Here is a 16,812-nt window from a genome sequence, read left to right as displayed (position 1 = left end):
CCCCCCACAAATGCGCACACTCGCACACACAAACCCCCCCCTGGGTGAAGTTTATTGTGTAACCTCGGGTGAGGATGGGAGGGCCAGGGCAGGGAGAGGAGGCTCTAGGAAGCTGAGTCGGAGGCCTCTGAGCTGTCCTTGACATCGGTGCTCTCTGTGGTCTCGCTGACCTCGCTGAGGTCCTTGCTGTCACCACCGCTGTCCTCGGCAGCCAGGCCCTTCTCCTCACGACCGGACTCTCCTGAGCCGGGCAATGAGTTGCCCTTGCTCTCCGCCTTGTTCTCGATGGCGCCCAGCACTGTGTGCCTGCCCTTCTCCTTCAGCTCCAGGTGCCGCCTCAGCTGCCACCAGAAGCCCAGGGAGAAGCAGGAGGAAGATGACAGGGCCTAAGTCTCCAGACCATGTAGGCCCTCTCTGGCTGCCCAAGGGAGCCTGTGTCTGTCACTTGCTGGGGGCAGAGGGTAAAATGAGAGGCAGCAGGGCCAGGATAGGAAACACAGGACTGCATTGAGTTGAATCCTGGCTCTGCTCTCCCTGGGGTTGTTTTCTCTCCTATAAAGGGAGTATGCTCATGCCTCCCTCATCTGGGCTGCTGTAGGACTTGACTTTCTCCTCAGCCCTGTTTTGTCTTACCCCTGAGCCTTGGGGCAGGCCATGGCTGTCCCCAGGCCCCCACTGCTATCCTGGAGCCCTCATTCTCAGTGCATCCACGGGCCTCCCTCCCTTGCCTCTCACACCATGCCTCAGAGTGGTACAGGCTTCTTCCTGAGAATGGAATCTTGTGGCCTCCTTCAAGGCCCTGACAAGGCCCAGCTCCCTACCTGACAGCTGGGGAAACTGAGGTGATGAGCTCAGCAACGTAGCATTGTCCCAGCAACGTAGACACAATGGCTAGCACCTGATCCATCTTGTCTCTAGCCCATCACAGGCCTCCTACTGTCTCAGGGCCCCTGGGAGCTTCACCTTCCCTCCAGCAGGGGCTCCCCTACTTACCTTGCTCTTCTTTATCTGTGGGGACTGTGGCCCTGGCCCCCCTAAACTTACCTCATCGGCCATCTGGGTGAGATCCCGCTTCATGGCATACGCATCTTCCCCATCTGCGTAGTATTTGGGTTCCACTTCACTGATCCTGTGGGCAGGGGTTGGAGAGAAGGAGGACAGCCCGAGAATCAGGGGTCAAATTCTCCTCAGCCTTCTGGCATCATATGCTAGTGGGGCAAGATGTCATTTCCACCCGAAGGACCCTTTTGTAGACAAGCCCCATTTCCAACACAGCCTTCCCTCTGCTCTGTCAAGCAGTAAGTAGTACCTAGCGCCTTTATCCTTCTCCCCACTCCCTGGGTCCTGCCATGGTCCTGCCTATCCTAACCCGGTTACCAAGATCTTTCTGTGGTTTCTTGTGAGCTGAAGCCCTGAATTTAACCATCCACTTCCCTCCCTGCCCTGCTCCCTGTCACTTACCGAGAACGCACTGTCAGTCCCTATGCCTCACAATTGGAACGGGGAGGAGGATGCTGCACCCTCTGTTCCTGACAGGCACTGCCAGGCATGGCCCTGGCCTGAGCAGTGCAGGGGCTGAGCTTTCACTGGAGGTGTGCCTGCAGACTTGGGCATCTGCCACTGAAAGGGGGCCTGGACTCGATGGCCTAGAAAGTCCCTGCCATACCTAAGCCCCTGGAACGGTTGATCAGAGGTATCAGCATTTGGGTCAAAGACTGCTCCTCAGATTTTATCACTGTGGGGAGGACAGGAGGCCCACAGGTGCACCTCTGCCCTTCACATCTGTCACATCCACCCAGGCCCTGACGCCCCCACCGAGGCGATGGAGGTGTTGCAGGGCCATGCGCTCTGCCCTAGTTGCATTACCCTGAACTTTTCAATGCGTTTAAAAAAAAAATCTGAATGCAGCCCACCCAGAATCATGCATGCCTCCCTGCACAGCCTCACATGGGAACTCTAGACCAGCAGGTCCCATAGGTGGCCACCAGACACGTGGCCCCTTGAGACATGCTGCCAGTGTAAAACACACCGGAATCTAAAGGCTTAGCAAAACGAAAGAAGATGGCCTGACCAGTTTGGCTCAGTGGATAGAGCGTCAGCCTGAGGACTGAAAGGTCCCAGGTTCGATTCCGGTCAAGGGCATATACCTTGGTTGCAGGCACCTCCCCAGTGGGGAGTGTGCAGGAGGCAGCTGATCGATGTTTCTCTCTCATCGATGTTTCTAACTCTCTATCTCTCTCCCTTCCTCTCTGTAAAAAATCAATAAAATATATTAAAAAAACAAAAGAAGATGTAAAGTAACTCAATAATTTCTTATATTGGTTACCTGTTCAAATGAGAAGAATATGGATTTATTGGATTAAATAAAGTAAATTATTAAAATGAAAAAAAAATATTGTTCCTCAAATGCCCTTCACAACAGTCCCTTCTCATCCTCCACCAAACTGAGGCCGAGTCCTGTCTCAGGAGATTCCTACATGGACAGCCCACCCAGCCTCACTTTCAAGTAGCTTTTGCCATCATGTATTGGGTGCGTCGATTCCCTTCCAGGCTCTCTCTGTCCTGTGCCGGGCATACAGAGACTCCAATGTCCCTGAGTGGACCCACCCTCGTCCACCAGGACGCCTAGGGCTCTAGGTCAGCGGGCGCTAACCTTTCGGATCTCAGGGACCACCAGTGGTCTGCGGAACACCGGTTGGCGACTGCTGCGATCCCTCTGCTCCCCAGGCTGACAGCGCATCCTACCTGGATGTGCCTAAGCTTCTGTAGCAGCACATTCTCCTTTCTTCTGGTCCCATTGGATGCTTTTAGGTACCTGGCCACTTTGAGTTCTATTCCTAGGCTTCTGCTCATGTCCTGAGCCCTCATGTATACTCCCGAGTAGCCCATGTGCCCTTCACCACACTGCCCGTCATCTGCTCTCGGCCACCATCAAGCAATCGCTCCTCCACCCAGCAAGACACACCACACATCCTCCTGCATCACACAATCCTTGGGCAGATGGCAGCAGGCAAGTGCCATTGCCACTGAGAATGGAGGAGGCACCCTGGCAATGTGTGTGGAGTCCAGGACCTGCTCCCCATCTCAGCTGCCCCTGCCCCCCAGCCCGGAAGGCAGCTCAGTCCATCTCAGCCACATGCATGAGCCAGCCAGACCTGGGACCACCCCACACCATTAGAAAAATCTAGATCTACTTACTGAAAGTTGAGGGTGTTGGAATAGAGGTGCAGGGCGGCCCGGTTACTGCAGGGGAATAAGGCAGTGCTGAGCTGCACAGGTTCGGCCAGGCAGGGACAGCACGTCGAGGTCCTGCCCCTTTTCCTAGTGCCCCCTCCCCACTAATCCCACTTCCCAGATCTTCTCCAAAAGCCAGGGCACCCCCAAGACCCACATCAACACAGTATCTTCTCCCCACTCCTCCCTTCCCTCGGCCCCGGCTTCCACCTCTTCCTGACATGCAGGGAGACGTATTTGGCATTGAAGTTCTCGATCATGGCTCGGGAGGCCTGGTCCATCAGCTTCTGAGCCAGGCCAAGGCGCCGGTGGGAACGCTTCACAGCCTGGAGGAAGAAGGCTAGGAGCTTGAGGGCTGCCCCAACTAACCCCTACTTCCACCCCCATCAAAGCCTGCGTGGGCCCTACGCACCAGTGAGGTGATATGTCCGTGGGGCACATCATCTGGGTCCTCTTCCCTATATCAAGAAGAAAGGAGAGGGGAGTGGGGGAGGCCAGGGGATAGTCAAGGGCGGGGAGAAAAAAAAAGACACATATGTAATACCCTTTGTAATACTTTAAGCAATTAAAAAAATAAATAAATAAATAAGTAAATAAAAGCAAAAAAAAAAGAAGAAAGGAGAGAGGTTAGCAAGGAGCCTGGTGAAGATGCAGCCACCCCCACCTCCCGGCACATGCGCATGGCAGGACCATGTGCCGGGAGGTAGCCCCAGATCTGGGGTGGCAGGAGAGCTGGGACTCTCAAACCCCTCACCGCAGCCAAAAGACATGTGTAGTGTCAATGGAGTACAATGGAATATGGTTCGGTGCTAAAAAGAAACGCACTAGCAAACCATGAAAAGACATGGAGGAACCTTAAAGGCACATTACTAAGTGAAAGAAGCCAATCTGAAAAGGCTACCTCGTTTCTGATTGCAGCTAAATGACATTCTGGGGAAAGGCAAACCAAAACTATAATGAGCTACCACCTCCCACCTGTTAGAGTGGCCATTATCAACAAGACAAGCAATGACAGGTGTTGGAGAGGCTGTAGAAAAAAGGGAACCGTCATCCACTGCTGGTGGGAAGGTAGACTGGTACAACCACTATGGAAAGCAGTCTGCTGATTCCTCAAAAATTTAAGGATAGAGCTACCATACAACCACAACCCAGTAATCCCTCTCCTGGGTATAGACCCGAAAAACTCTGACCCTAACCCTAACCCGGCCAGTGTGGCTCAGTGGTTGAGCGTGGACCTATGAACCAGGAGGTCACAGTTCCATTCCGGTCAAGGCACGTGCCCAGGCTGCAGGCTTGATCCCCAGTAGGGGGCGTGCAAGAGGCAGCCGATCAATGATTCTCTCATCATTGATGTTTCTATCTCTTTCTCCCTCTCCCTTCCTCTCTGAAATCAATAAAAATACATTAAAATTTTTTAACTGAAAACTGAACTTAAGAGTCTAGAAATTAATTTTAAAAAAACAACCCAGGCAGCATCCACCAGACATGTGCAGTGCTGGTGCCCCCACCCCTGTGGAAGATCCATGCCCCATCCCCCAGCTCCCACACCAGGCTTCTCTCCCTTCTTGGTAACTCACATTTTGGCCAGGACATACCCCACAATCTTCCCATTCTCATCCTCAGCGATGTAAGAGAGCTGGGTGACAGGGAGGAGAAAGAAGTCAGAGAACAACTTCCTGTCAGAGATGAGGAGCCCTTAGCAGCCACCTAGTCCCATGGCTCGCTGTGTGCATGACAGAAGTCCCTCCAGTGGTAAGTTCAGTAACAGCTCCTGACCTCCAGGCCAAGTGCCTTGGTTTCCCCATACCACACTCTGCCCTGTCGTAGGCAGGGAGAGGACAGACACAGGTGGGAATCCTGCCCCTCCCTTGGCCCAGTCCTTAAGCTCCCCACCCCAGCTGAGAGCACCCACTCCTCCCAAACTGACGCCTGGTGTCCCCGGTCCCCAAAACCAGCTGCCCACCTGGGGCCAGGAGAGGCCATGGTAGAAGTAGTACTTCATTTGGTAGTTCTCTGGCAGGCACAGCAGGTTGCAGTGCTGCATGTTCATCAGGTCCTCTGGCTGCGGGAGGGGGGGCATGGGAATGCGGTCAGACCAGGGTCTGCAGTGACTAAGCAGGCCCAGGTCCTGTCAAAGCCCGCTCGCTGTCTGTCTATTCACTGACACCCCACTCCCCCTCGCTCCCGCCCGCCTTACCCCCGCAGGGCTGGGCAGGCCTGTCTTTACACCGGTCTGGCCCACAGCCACTGTGCAAAAATCGTCTGTTCCTGGAATGAATGTGGATGCAAGGGGAGCTCCCAGACACCATCCAACTGAGCCCCGACATCCCGCAAAGACGGGGTTTGCAGCCCCGACCCCCTCTCCGGGTAGGTCCGGCCCCCTCTTCGTGTAGATCCAGCCCCACGGGCACGATGGCCTTCACCAGCCCCGCACAGGGCGGCCGGCCCGGGACTCTAGGCCCCTCAAGAGCATGCGCACGCGGCCACCCAGCCCGCACCCACGCCACGCGGACAGTCTTCCGCCCCGGACCCTCACCCTCGCATTGCGGATGTTCATGACGGCGGCGAGGATGGCGGCTCCCAGCGGATCGTGAACGCGCAGTCAGCTGCTGCTGGCCGGACCCGGGCTGGGGCTGGGGCTGGGGCTGGGGCTGGGGCTGGGGCCGGGGCCGGGTTCGGGCTCGCGGGGGCGGCGGCGGAAGGGGCGGTGCGCGCCGGGCGGTCCACAGGCCGGAAGTGCTGCCGCTGCACCCGCCCTCGTGGCCGCACGACCAATGCGGGAGGCGGGCGGGGGGCCGGGGCGGGGCTGTCGGTGGGCGGGGCGGGGGTAGGCAAATGCTCGGGGCGGTCAGGACCGTGGGCTGGCGGGTCACTGTCCGGGTGAGCAGGTGTCCTCCGGCCACCGCGGCGGCTGCCCCTCCCTCGACCCCACAGACACACACACGCTCGTGGGCAGAGGAACAGGCTCAGCTTTATTTTGCGGCTCCGCGGGCGGGGTCGGCAGGTGGGGACCCGGCGCCCTGGGCAGGGATCGGGGCGTGGACAGGGGCTCAGCGGCTCAGCAGAGCGTCCAGCATCTCTTCGCACATGGCTAGGCACCGCGGCACGTGGAAGCAGCCTGCGGGGAAAGGCGAGATGGCGAGTTGGGAGGGCCGGGGTCAACCAAATTTCCAGAGCTCCCGAGGCCCCACCCAGTCTCCCACTCACCTTTGAAAGGACCTCCCTTGATGGTGAGGGCAACCGACCCATCTCGGTTTAGGTAGCCAAACCACTCCCCATGCTCAGGATCGCGAAACTGGAATAACAATGACACAGTGACAGCCAGCACCTACAGGAGCTGTCCATATGAGACAGGCCTGGGGAAGGGCTTCTCACTGCCCCACTGCACCAAGACCAGGGTCAGAGCTGCGGTTGACCCCAGGTAACATGGCTCCAAGGTCAGTGCTCAGCGTAGTGGTCAAAGATAAAAGCGAGGGGCTTTCCCATTTTCCCTTCCTGCCAGGTGGGTGGGGAGGATGAAAGCCTGCAATTGTTTAACCCACTGAGGGAAAGGGCCACAGGCTGTTAGATGGAACACTAGGGGATAAACCAACAAGAACCCTGCTTGGGGGTGACAGACACACTGTATCTTGTACAAATGCCATCTCTATCTCTTGGAAATATATTCCTTAAATGTGACTTCAGACAGTTTAAACTGGTGGCCTCTAACACATGTTCTTCATGAAATGCATTCAGTATTAAGATATATCCTTGCCCTGGCCAGTGTGCCTCAGTTGGTTGGGTGTCATCCCTTGCTTTGAAGGGGTGCTAATTCAATTCCCAGTCAGGACTCACGCCAGGGTTACAGGCTCCATCACCAGTAGGGGCTGTGCAGGAGGCAGCCAATTGATGTTTTGCTCACACATCGATGTTTCTCCCTCTCCCTTCCTCTCCCTTTAAAAAAATCACTAAAAAATATTTTTATACATTTATTTTTTTAAATATATTTTGTTGATTTTTTACAGAGAGGAAGGGAGAGAGATAGAGAGTTAGAAACATCGATGAGAGAGAAACGTCGATCAGCTGTCTCCTGCACACCCCCTACTGGGGATGTGCCTGCAACCAAGTACATGCCCTTGACCGGAATCGAACCTGGGACCCTTCAGTCCACAGGCCGACACTCTATCCCAGGGGTGGGCAAACTTTTTGACTCGAGGGCCACAATGGGTTCTTAAACTGGACTGGAGGGCCGGAACAAAAGCATGGATGGAGTGTTTGTGTGAACTAATATAAATTCAAAGTAAACATCATTACATAAAAGGGTACGGTCTTTTTTTTTTTTTTAGTTTTATTCATTTCAAATGGGCCGTAGTTTGCCCATGGCTGCTCTATCCAGTGAGCCAAACCAGCTAGGGCTAAAAAATATTTTTAAAGACATAGCCTTGAGTCTCATGACTTCCTGGTTTGGAAGTAGTGATGAGCTTGTGCTAGACTTGAGATGCCTCTCTAAGTACAGTGTAACATGAACATATTTGGGGTTTCTATTGGTGACAAAGTCAGGTGCTGCTACTGTGGTCACTGCCTCCATTCATAATGGGAGTAAATGCTGGGTTTCAGTTAGTGCTTAGTAAAAATAAAGATATAATTTTCCCTCCAGTTTTAAAGCCTGTGGACCCAAGAATAAGACCCCCTGCTGGTTCTTCTCCCCTTTGCTGGGCCCTCCTAGTCCCTCCTCTCCTGTACTTTTAAAAGCTTACTCTGTCTCCTGGCTTCCAGTATCATCTATATTCTTATGACACCCAAACAGTCATGGCCCAGACCTTCCCAATTAACTAGACTATGATCATCTGTCCACTGCATCTCCCACTCCAGGCCAGGCCCCCACCCTCACTGGCCAGGATGACAGCTACAGCCTCTGGCTCTGTGCCCCACAGTCTCTTCCTGAAGGCCCAGGACCCAGTAATGCCTAAATCAGAAAAGCTAATAACTCTGTACAGACCACCCCCACCACCATTATTCCTTCCCACAGCCCCTGACCTTGCTTTATTTTCCATAGTTCCCATCGCCATCTGTGCTTGCCTGTTCACTAGTTTATAGTCTGTGTCCCCCACCCTCCCCAATGAAACATGAGCTCCAGGGGAGCAGGGACTGCTTTGTTGACTAAACAGGGGGCACTGGGGGAACCTCCAGGAACTCTCAGATCAGCTGAGGGACCACATTCAATGAAGCAGAGTAGGGGGTGCGGGATGAGCCACCCTATCCCTGCCCAGCCTCCTCCCACTGCCCAGGAAAGCCTGCCCCTGGCCTGCCCAGGGAAGAATGACTGCCCACTATCTCTCCCACGCCCTTGCCCAGCCCATCAAGGGCTGTGGACCAGGAAGCAGCACTTACCTGGCGGAAGGTGTACTCAGCCACCTGGTAGAAGAGGTGCAGTAAGGCAGGGTCCCCACTGTCGCTGTAGCCCATAAGGAAGGCAATCATGGCTTCACTGTGCGGCCACCAGAGCTTCATGGCCCACTCCAGCTGAGAGCAGAGCAGAGGTAGCATCTGAGAGCCCTGCGTCCCACCGCCCAACACCTGTCTCAGCAGGAAGGTCACCCTCATCCTTCAGGACCTCGCTCTGATTCCCTCTGGCCCAAGCACTTGGAGCCTAGTCACAGGATGGACATCTCTGGGGGTTCGAAAGGCTCCTCAGAATAGGACTAGCTTCTTGAGCCAAGGCACCCCAAAGGGCAGGGGTGGGTCAGGCTTCTCTTTAACCTTGGAATTGAAACCAGGTCTGTCTTGTCAGTCTGTCTAAAGCCCCTCGGACACTCAGCCACCCTCTGCAGATCTCAGCAGGATCAAGACAGAGGAAACAGACATAGGGAGCAAATCTGTTCCCCCTGCTGACACCTTAAAATCACCCAGAGAGCCTAGCCAGCATGGCTCAGTGATTGAGCATTGACCTATGAACCAGGAAGCCACGGTTCAATTCCCGGTCAGGGCACATGGGCGGGTTGTGGGCCCAATCTCCAGTGGGGGGCGTGCAGGAGGCAGCTGATCAATGATTCTCTCTCATCATTGATGTTTCTATCTCTCTCTCCCCCTCCTTCCTTTATGAAATCAATACAAATATATTTTAAAACGTTAAAAACTTTTACTAAAACAAATCACCCAGAGAGCTTTTCAAAGATGAAGGGGACAAGTGTCTCTGCATCGGCATTGTCTGTGCTCCCTAGTGGCCTCCCTATGCACATAAGGTTGAGGACCACTGGCACAGAAGTCGAGAACTTACCACCGGGGTCACACTGGGCAAGTTCACTGCTGAGCCCCGAGTCCCCCTCTATGAATTAGGTGATGGCGCCCTAGCCAGCTTGGCTCAGTGGATAAAGCATTAGCCTACGGACTGAAGGATCCTAGGTTCGATTCCAGCCAAGGGCACATGCCTGGGTTGCAGGCTCGATCCCCAGGAGGGGGCGTGCAGGAGGCAGCCGACAATGATCCTCTCTCATCATTGATATTTCTATCTCTTCCTCTCCCTTCCTCTGAAATCAATAAATATATTTTTAAAAAAAAAAGAAATAGGTGAGGGCAGCAGCCATGAACTACCCAGGACAGAAAGCTTAGAATAGGTTAGCATCATGTGGCCCTGGGCGCATTCCTACCTGGGTAGGGCATAGGCCATCCACATCCTGGAAGTACAAGAGGCCTCCGTGGTCAGGGTCCCATCCAGAGCGGAAAGGTAACAATAGGAACTTGTCAATAATGTGGGCTCGAAGTTCAGGGTCACCTTTCCGGGTGGCGTGACGGAGCAGGAACCATCCAGCTTCTAGTGCGTGGCCTGGTGAAGGCTCAGGGTAAGGTAGGCAGTGGATTCTCTCCTACGCAGGGAGGCTCAAGCCCTGTGTTGACCACTGTGCCTGCCTTCCTCCCTAACAGTGGGAGCTGCTCTGAGCTCCCTGCCCCACCCAACAGCCTCTCCCATGCAGAAAACTCACCACCCCCCAGCCCACCCCAGACTTCCTCTCTTGCTGCCACCCCAGCCTGGGAGGCCTATCACCCCTTCTTTGCCTGGTCCTTGGTTGGTGGAGGGTGGAAGGAGGAAGGCAGTCCCCATGCTGAAGCCCAGGAACCAAGGCTGGTCACTTCCCTCCTCCTGGATGGCACCCGGCCCACCCTGCTCCTCACCTGCATTCTGGTGTCTCCCCAGGCAACCGGGGAGTTCCTTGCCATCCTCTGACACATTCTCCAGCACAGCCTGCCCATCCCTCTGCCAGGGGAAGAGAAGGGAATTCTGCCTTCAGCCCCCCACTATCCAACCAGAAAGACCCTCCTTCCCTCCATAATCTGCAGCTTGGGTAAGCCTGGCTCAGAGGTGCGTTTGAGGAGGGGCCAGTTCACTCCCAGGAGTCCAGAAAGCTTGTAACCCTTGCTTTAGGCCTGCCCTCCCCCTTCCAAGAAGGAAAAGGTGAAACACCGAAGAGGACTGGGATTGGATGGGCTGGGCTGCCCACAGAAGCGTGGAAGGACTTGGGTCTGGCTGGTTTCCTGCTCTCTGATGTGTCCCAGGCTCTGGCACCCTCCTTCCCTCTTGCCCTCGGCCCCACCCAGCTCCCTGGGCTCTCCACATTTCCAAGGGTCCTGGGCCCAGCCTCCCTACCATTTTTTTTGTTTTGTTAATCCTCACCCAATGACACTTTCCCATTGACTTTTAGAGAGTGGAAGGGAGGGGGAGAGACAGAGAAACATCGATAAGACACATCTATTGGTTGCCTTCCACACAAGCCCTGACCTGACCAGGCCCAGGGATTGATTGAGCCTGCAACCGATGTACTTGCCCTTGACGGAATCAAACCCAGGACCCTTCAGTTCGAGGACTGATGCTCTATCCAGAGCCAAACCGGCTAGGGCAAGCCTCCCTATCTTGAAGGGGACTATCAGGGCCCGGATCAGGGCGGGTGTGTGCGGAGGAAGAGCCCGGAGTGGGAGATGCCCCAGTCTGGCAGCTGGCATCAGCCTCCCGCCCCCACCTGGACATGCTGCAGAATCCTCTGGGCGCACCAATCATCCAGCTCCGCGTACTTGCTCGCCATCTCCTTGTCTGCCTCCCCGAGCTGCTCCACCAGGTTGAGCAGCATCATGGGCACCGCCATGGACTCTGAGGCTGGGGCCCCTGAGAGCCAGGGCCGGCCCAGTCCCGATGGGTCTTTCCGCACCCAGTGGACGATCTGATCCATCATCTCCACAGCTTCGCTCTGGGTCGGGGGAGGGGAGGGGAGGCCCAGGCTGAGGCTGCATCCCATCCAGCCCGCCCACTCACAGGACACCTTTCTCCACCCAGGGCCCACTCCGGGCCTGGCCCCAGGTTGGGTGTGGGGGGCCAGGGTGGATCTGCCCCACCCTGACTCAGAGGCTCCCAGTCTGGGGGTAAAGGCCACTCCCAGGCAGTGAGGTTGGGTCTGAAAGCACAAGGCGCCCCAGGAGGAGGGAGAGGCCCCCTTCCAGGTGGAAGCTGGGCAAGGATTGGCACCTTTGTGACCAGGAGAGGGGTGTTCAGAAGCAAACAAGACATAGTGCAATAAGGAGGGTATTGCCAGCAGCCTTGGAGCTCCGGGGCCCATAGGAAGGATTAACATTGAAAGCAGATCCAGCCTGCAGGCAGGGCCGGGGAAGGATTAACATTGAGAGCAGATCCGGCCTGCAGACAGGGCCCGGGGAAGGGCTTGCACGCAGAGTGGGAATGCACGTGGCTATGCCCAGCACAGGCCAGAGCACAGAGACGCTCAGGACAGCCTTCCTCCCACACACCTTGTAACGTGCTTCCCCTGTCACCCTCCACAGCTCATCCATGGCCATGATGTAGAAACACTCGCTAAAGATGGTTCGCTGCACCTTGACCGGGCGGCCATCCCTCGTCAGGACAAAGGCACACTTCTTCCCAGGAGGTGCCACTCGGGCGTAGCGCAGCAAAAATTCGCCACCTGGTGGTTGGGAAGTTGACATGCTAGAACTCAGGTGAGGACAATGCCTCCCCTTCCATCACTGTTTCTAATCTAGACCCACAAACTCCCCCCTCCCGCTCTCCCCCGCCCCCCACCCGCAGGAAGTATGCACACAGGAGCTATTGAGTAAACTTGGAAGTAACTTCTGGGGAGATGGGGCAAGGAGGGGGCACCTGCTTTAGCTGAATCCAGAAGTTCTGGGCGGCGGAAGCGCTCAAATTTGCGGTACAAGCGACAGTACATCCACACCTGGAGGGGCAGAGGGAACACGGCTTGAGCGGGGAGCAGCAGGGACCTCAGGGCTGTGATGAGGGGGAGTCCTAGATGCCCTGTCCGAGAGGAATAGTGTTTTGAGATGACAGGCCTTGTGGTGTGGGTGTGTATGCATGCGTGGACGTAAGCCTGACTTTGGCTTATGCCCCTGGGGGAGCTGCAAGCCTCAGCACATCCTTACCTGCCTCCCCTGCAGCCAGACATACTTGAGGTCGTCATACACCTTCCCGTTGCGGCCGAGGCAGGTGAAGAAGCCCCTGTTGGACACAAAGTTAGCAAAGGGAAAAAGGGGCTTGCACCCCCCACAGCCCACTGGGCCCAGCAGATGAGTCTGCTGGCGGCGGGGGGGGGGGGGGGGGGGGGCAAAGACCATGTTGAGGAGACCAGAAAGAAAAGGCGCACCCATGCTCCTGGTCGTGGGAGTGCTCCATCCAGAAAGCCACCACGCGGTCCAGCTCCTGCCCCAGACGCTCCTTCCAGGCTTGCAGAGTCTCTCCTTCCTTCTCCATGTCCTGGGGGAAACTTAGGACTTGGAGGCTCAGCTCCCCGACAGCCCCGACCTCTCCATCTTCCTGGTATCCAGCCTCCTCACCGGGTTCTTCTGTGCCCAAAACACCCCAGGCTTGAGTGGGCTGTCTGACCCGTCTCCTGGGCTTGGGGACCCAGCCCTTGGGGTCCGCCCCACCACCACCCGTGTGCGGGGCTGTCCTCCGGCCCGGGACAGCCCCAGGACTGATCCCACCAACCCCGGGGATCTACCCGCCACGGATCCCACCACGGGCCTGCCACGCTCAGAGACGCCCCCCACCTCATCCCTACCTCTCCTCCAAGAAGCCAAACGGAGCGGGTCACGGTCCCGTGACTGTCACTCAGCTGATCCAGCTTTGCCCCACCCATCCCCTCCTCCGGAGTTTGTAGGGCCTGAGGGCGGGGCCCGATGTGGGGGCGGGGCTTGGTCATCACTAGGCCACGCCCCCGCGCTCGGGCTCCGCCCTCACGCTCAGGGCTCGCTGAGACCCTCTGGTGGCTGAAGTTCGCGATTGCCGCTGCTGGAGCCCTCAGCTCAATACAGTAACCTCTTAGTGGGAAATACTGTACTGGGTTAGCTGGCTGGAAGATCTGGGGTTGTGGGGGGTGTTTTGGGGAACACGAGCCGGCTTTCCCTCCTCAACCACCTCCCCCTGAATCCTGAGAGGGGTCCTAGTGTGTGTGTTGGGCGGGGAGGGGCTAGGCAGGGCAGAGAGACCAAGGAGGATGGCCTCAGCAAGGGTATGAGGCTCAGGTAGAGCAAGAGAGGGGACAGCTGGAAGTGCCTGGACTGAGGCCCCTCTGACCTGTGACCCCACAGGGTGGGCAACTCCTGGATGAACCAGCTCCTCATCAACCGCTTTAGCGGTCAAGGTCAATACAAGGCAGCTCAAAAGCCATACAGCAATTGTGCAGGTAAGAGTGGGCATCCCGGGGGCTCTCTGCCTTCCAGCCCTCCAAGTTCTCCAGACTTGTTTGCCAGTGCCCAGATGTGGTCTTCATAGCTCTATGACTGAGCAAGGCTGGCTGACCAACTGTCCCTCACTTTCCCTGCCAAGGGCGGAATTATGTGGAGGCGGCAGTCCAGGGGCCAGATTGCCTGAGAGCCCTGGGCTCCCAGTGTGACTTGGAGGAGCTTGGACTTTTGGGTTGGTTGGATTGCAGGCCTCTCACCTCATCAGTGCAGCTTCAGAACGCGGCTGGAACAGAGAGATTCTAATGCCTGGGCATGGCCCTATACTGCAGCTCCTACTGCTGTTGCTGGTCTTCTTAATTTTTAAAAATATGTTTTTATTGACTTTAGAGAGGAAGGGAGAGGGAGAGAGAAACATCTATTGGCTGCCTCCTGCATACCCCCTATTGGGGATCGAGCCCCCAACCAGGACATGTGCCCTGACTGGGAATTGAACCAGGGACCTTTCGCTGTATGGGACCATACTCAACCAACTGAGCCACACCAGCCAGGGTATATGTGTGCTGGTCTTTGATGTCACAATGCCTGCCTCTCCCCGTGGAGGCCCCTGGGCTCAGTCAGGTCAGAGTTGGTGGAGTAGGGAAGACAGAGCTATGTCATAATGAGTAGGACCCCACACAATACGAGACACCAGGAGTCCGGCAGAGTGAGCACCAGGGAAAGAAGAGCTGGCCCTGAGAGGCTTCCTGGGAGATATGGAATTGGACTGGGTCTCCCTTGCAACTGTGAGCCGGCACTGCATGAGTTCCTGCCGAAGGCTGACCTTCCCATGCCCTTTGTGATGTTTGAGAATAAGACTGACCTCCCTTGCCCCGCCGGTTGTATTTCAGTTGGTTGAGTATCCAGTGTTGTCCCATGCACCCCAAAAGGTCGCTGGTTCAATTCTTAGTCAGGGCATATACCCAGGTTTCAGGCTCAATCCCCAGTGGGGGGCATCTAGGAAGCAGCTCATTGATGTTTCTCTCTCGTCAATGTATATATATATATATATATATATATATATATATATATATATAATTCCTAGCTGGTGTGGCTCGGTGGATGGAGCATCGGTCTGCAGACTGAAGGGTCCCGAGTTTGATTCCAGTCAAGGGCACATGCCTGGGTTGTGGGCTTGATCCCCAGTGGGGCGGCGTGCAAGAGGCAGCCAATCAATGATTCTTATCATTGATGTTTCTATTTCTCTCTCCCTCTCCCTTTCTCTCTGAAATAAACACACACACACACACACACACACACACACACACACACACACATATATATTTAAATAAAAATTTTAAAAAAGACTGGCCAGCGAGAAGGTGTGGTACAGGCAAACCTTAGAGATACTGTGGGTTCTGTTCCAGAACACTGCAATGAAGTGAGTTGTAATCTTTTTGCTGGTGGAGGGTCTTGCCTTTAATTTGTAAAAGACAGCCCTAGCTGGTTTGGTTTAGTGGATAGAGTGTTGGTCTGTGGACTGAAGGGTTCCGGGTTCGGTTCTGGTCAAGAGCACATATCTGGGTTGCAGGTTCGATCCCCAGTAGGGGGCGTGCAGGAGGCAACCAATCAATGGTTCTATCTCATCATTGATGTTTCTATATCTCTCTCCCTCTCCCTTCCTCTCTGAAATCAATAAAAATAGATGATAGATAGATAGATAGATAGATAGATAGATAGATAAAACTGACAACACTCTTTTCCCCTCACGGGTCTCTCCCCAGGAGACTGATGAGTGGTGAGCTCATTAGAGACCAGCACCAACTGGTATGGCCCTGCCTTCTGGAGTACCATGCAGGCTGTCATGAGGCAGGTGAGTGTGTGTTGGGACAGCAGAGGGTGGGTGGGAAAAACCCCTACACCCTGCGAAGGTTAAGCATCCAGTCATCTGTCACATGCCTGACAGATCTGCACAGGCCCCGCCCCTTGTGGGGCCAGCCCCACAGACCATTGGTCACAGCTGGCCCGCACTGTAACACCCCCCCCCCCGCATTGCTCCCCCGTTACTCCAATCTGAAGGACATGTGCCTGCCTCTCCCCGTGGAAGCCCCTGGGCTTATTCAGGTCAGAGTTGGTGCAGCGACAAAGACAGAGCTGTGGCTCCCAGTGTCAAGATCAATAGGACCCCACACAATACGAGACATCAGGAACCCAGGGAGTGAACACCAGGGAAAGAAGAGCTGGCTCTGAGGGGCTTCCTGGGAGAAATGGAATTGGACAGGCCTCCCCTGCAACCATGACCTGGCACTGCATGGGCATGCGCACTTGCCAGGCAGAGATGGAGGAGGCAGCTTTTGGTCCTAGAGTGAAGGGGTAAGGAGGGGGGGAAGGAGGCAGGTGTGCCGAAGAATTCTCCCCATTTTGTCATGAGCACTCCCTAACCCTGGCTATACCCTAGCAAAACCACCCCACCCAACAGCAGGGCTACCACAGTTGGTTCTGCTTCTTCCTCTGGGGGTGGTGCATAGGAAACCTGGACAAAAGGATTCACTCTTGCATCACTTGCTGAGCGCCAGATGGGAACCACCCCATGGGCAACATCCAGCGAGTTGATATTCTTTTTTTTTTTTTAATATTTTTTATTGATTTTTTACAGAGAGGAAGGGAGAGAGATAGAGAGCCAGAAACATCGATGAGAGAGAAACATCAGCTGCCTCCTGCACATCTCCCACTGGGGATGTGCCCGCAACCCAGGTACATGCCCTTGACCGGAATCGAACCCGGGACCCCTCAGTCCGCAGGCCGACGCTCCATCCACTGAGCCAAACCGGTTTCGGCGCGAGTTGATATTCTGAGATCCTTTTGGGGGTCCTGAGCCCCTGGTGGAAGGACCTCCGGCTAAGCCCTCCCCAACTGGCAGCT

At 55.5% G+C, this 16,812-nt stretch overlaps 2 protein-coding genes across 5 annotated transcripts; both read right to left on the bottom strand.

The window, feature by feature from the left end:
- Window positions 1-31: 31 nt before the first annotated feature.
- Window positions 32-5,791, bottom strand: NAA10 (N-alpha-acetyltransferase 10, NatA catalytic subunit). Of its 2 annotated transcripts, none has more exons than XM_036304774.1 (8): window positions 5,771-5,791; window positions 5,198-5,296; window positions 4,812-4,870; window positions 3,647-3,692; window positions 3,445-3,560; window positions 3,199-3,243; window positions 1,045-1,129; window positions 32-341 (listed from the first exon to the last, which is right to left on the bottom strand). In XM_036304774.1, the coding sequence occupies exons 1-8, from the start codon at window positions 5,789-5,791 to the stop codon at window positions 105-107; spliced, it is 708 nt and encodes a 235-aa protein (XP_036160667.1). In that variant the 3' UTR covers window positions 32-104. The 2 variants fall into 2 exon arrangements, with proteins under 2 accessions (XP_036160667.1, XP_036160669.1); XM_036304776.1 differs by having other exon boundaries at window positions 315-448.
- Window positions 5,792-6,183: 392 nt separating this feature from the next.
- On the bottom strand, window positions 6,184-13,414 carry LOC118653876 (renin binding protein). Of its 3 annotated transcripts, none has more exons than XM_036304769.1 (11): window positions 13,290-13,414; window positions 12,873-13,071; window positions 12,652-12,727; window positions 12,371-12,446; window positions 12,004-12,176; window positions 11,226-11,450; window positions 10,384-10,465; window positions 9,861-10,036; window positions 8,605-8,736; window positions 6,442-6,529; window positions 6,184-6,352 (listed from the first exon to the last, which is right to left on the bottom strand). In XM_036304769.1, exons 2-11 carry the CDS (start codon window positions 12,977-12,979, stop codon window positions 6,285-6,287), a joined length of 1,203 nt encoding a protein of 400 aa, XP_036160662.1. In that variant the 5' UTR covers window positions 12,980-13,071; window positions 13,290-13,414; the 3' UTR covers window positions 6,184-6,284. The 3 variants fall into 3 exon arrangements, with proteins under 3 accessions (XP_036160662.1, XP_036160661.1, XP_036160664.1); XM_036304768.1 differs by having other exon boundaries at window positions 12,873-12,982; window positions 13,290-13,401; XM_036304771.1 differs by having other exon boundaries at window positions 12,873-13,068; window positions 13,290-13,373.
- Between the last annotated feature and the right edge of the window lie 3,398 nt (window positions 13,415-16,812).

Source organism: Myotis myotis, unplaced genomic scaffold (genome assembly GCF_014108235.1).
Source record: "Myotis myotis isolate mMyoMyo1 unplaced genomic scaffold, mMyoMyo1.p scaffold_m19_p_4, whole genome shotgun sequence".
NCBI lineage: Eukaryota > Metazoa > Chordata > Mammalia > Chiroptera > Vespertilionidae > Myotis > Myotis myotis.
This window is presented reverse-complemented; position numbering and strand designations above follow the sequence as displayed.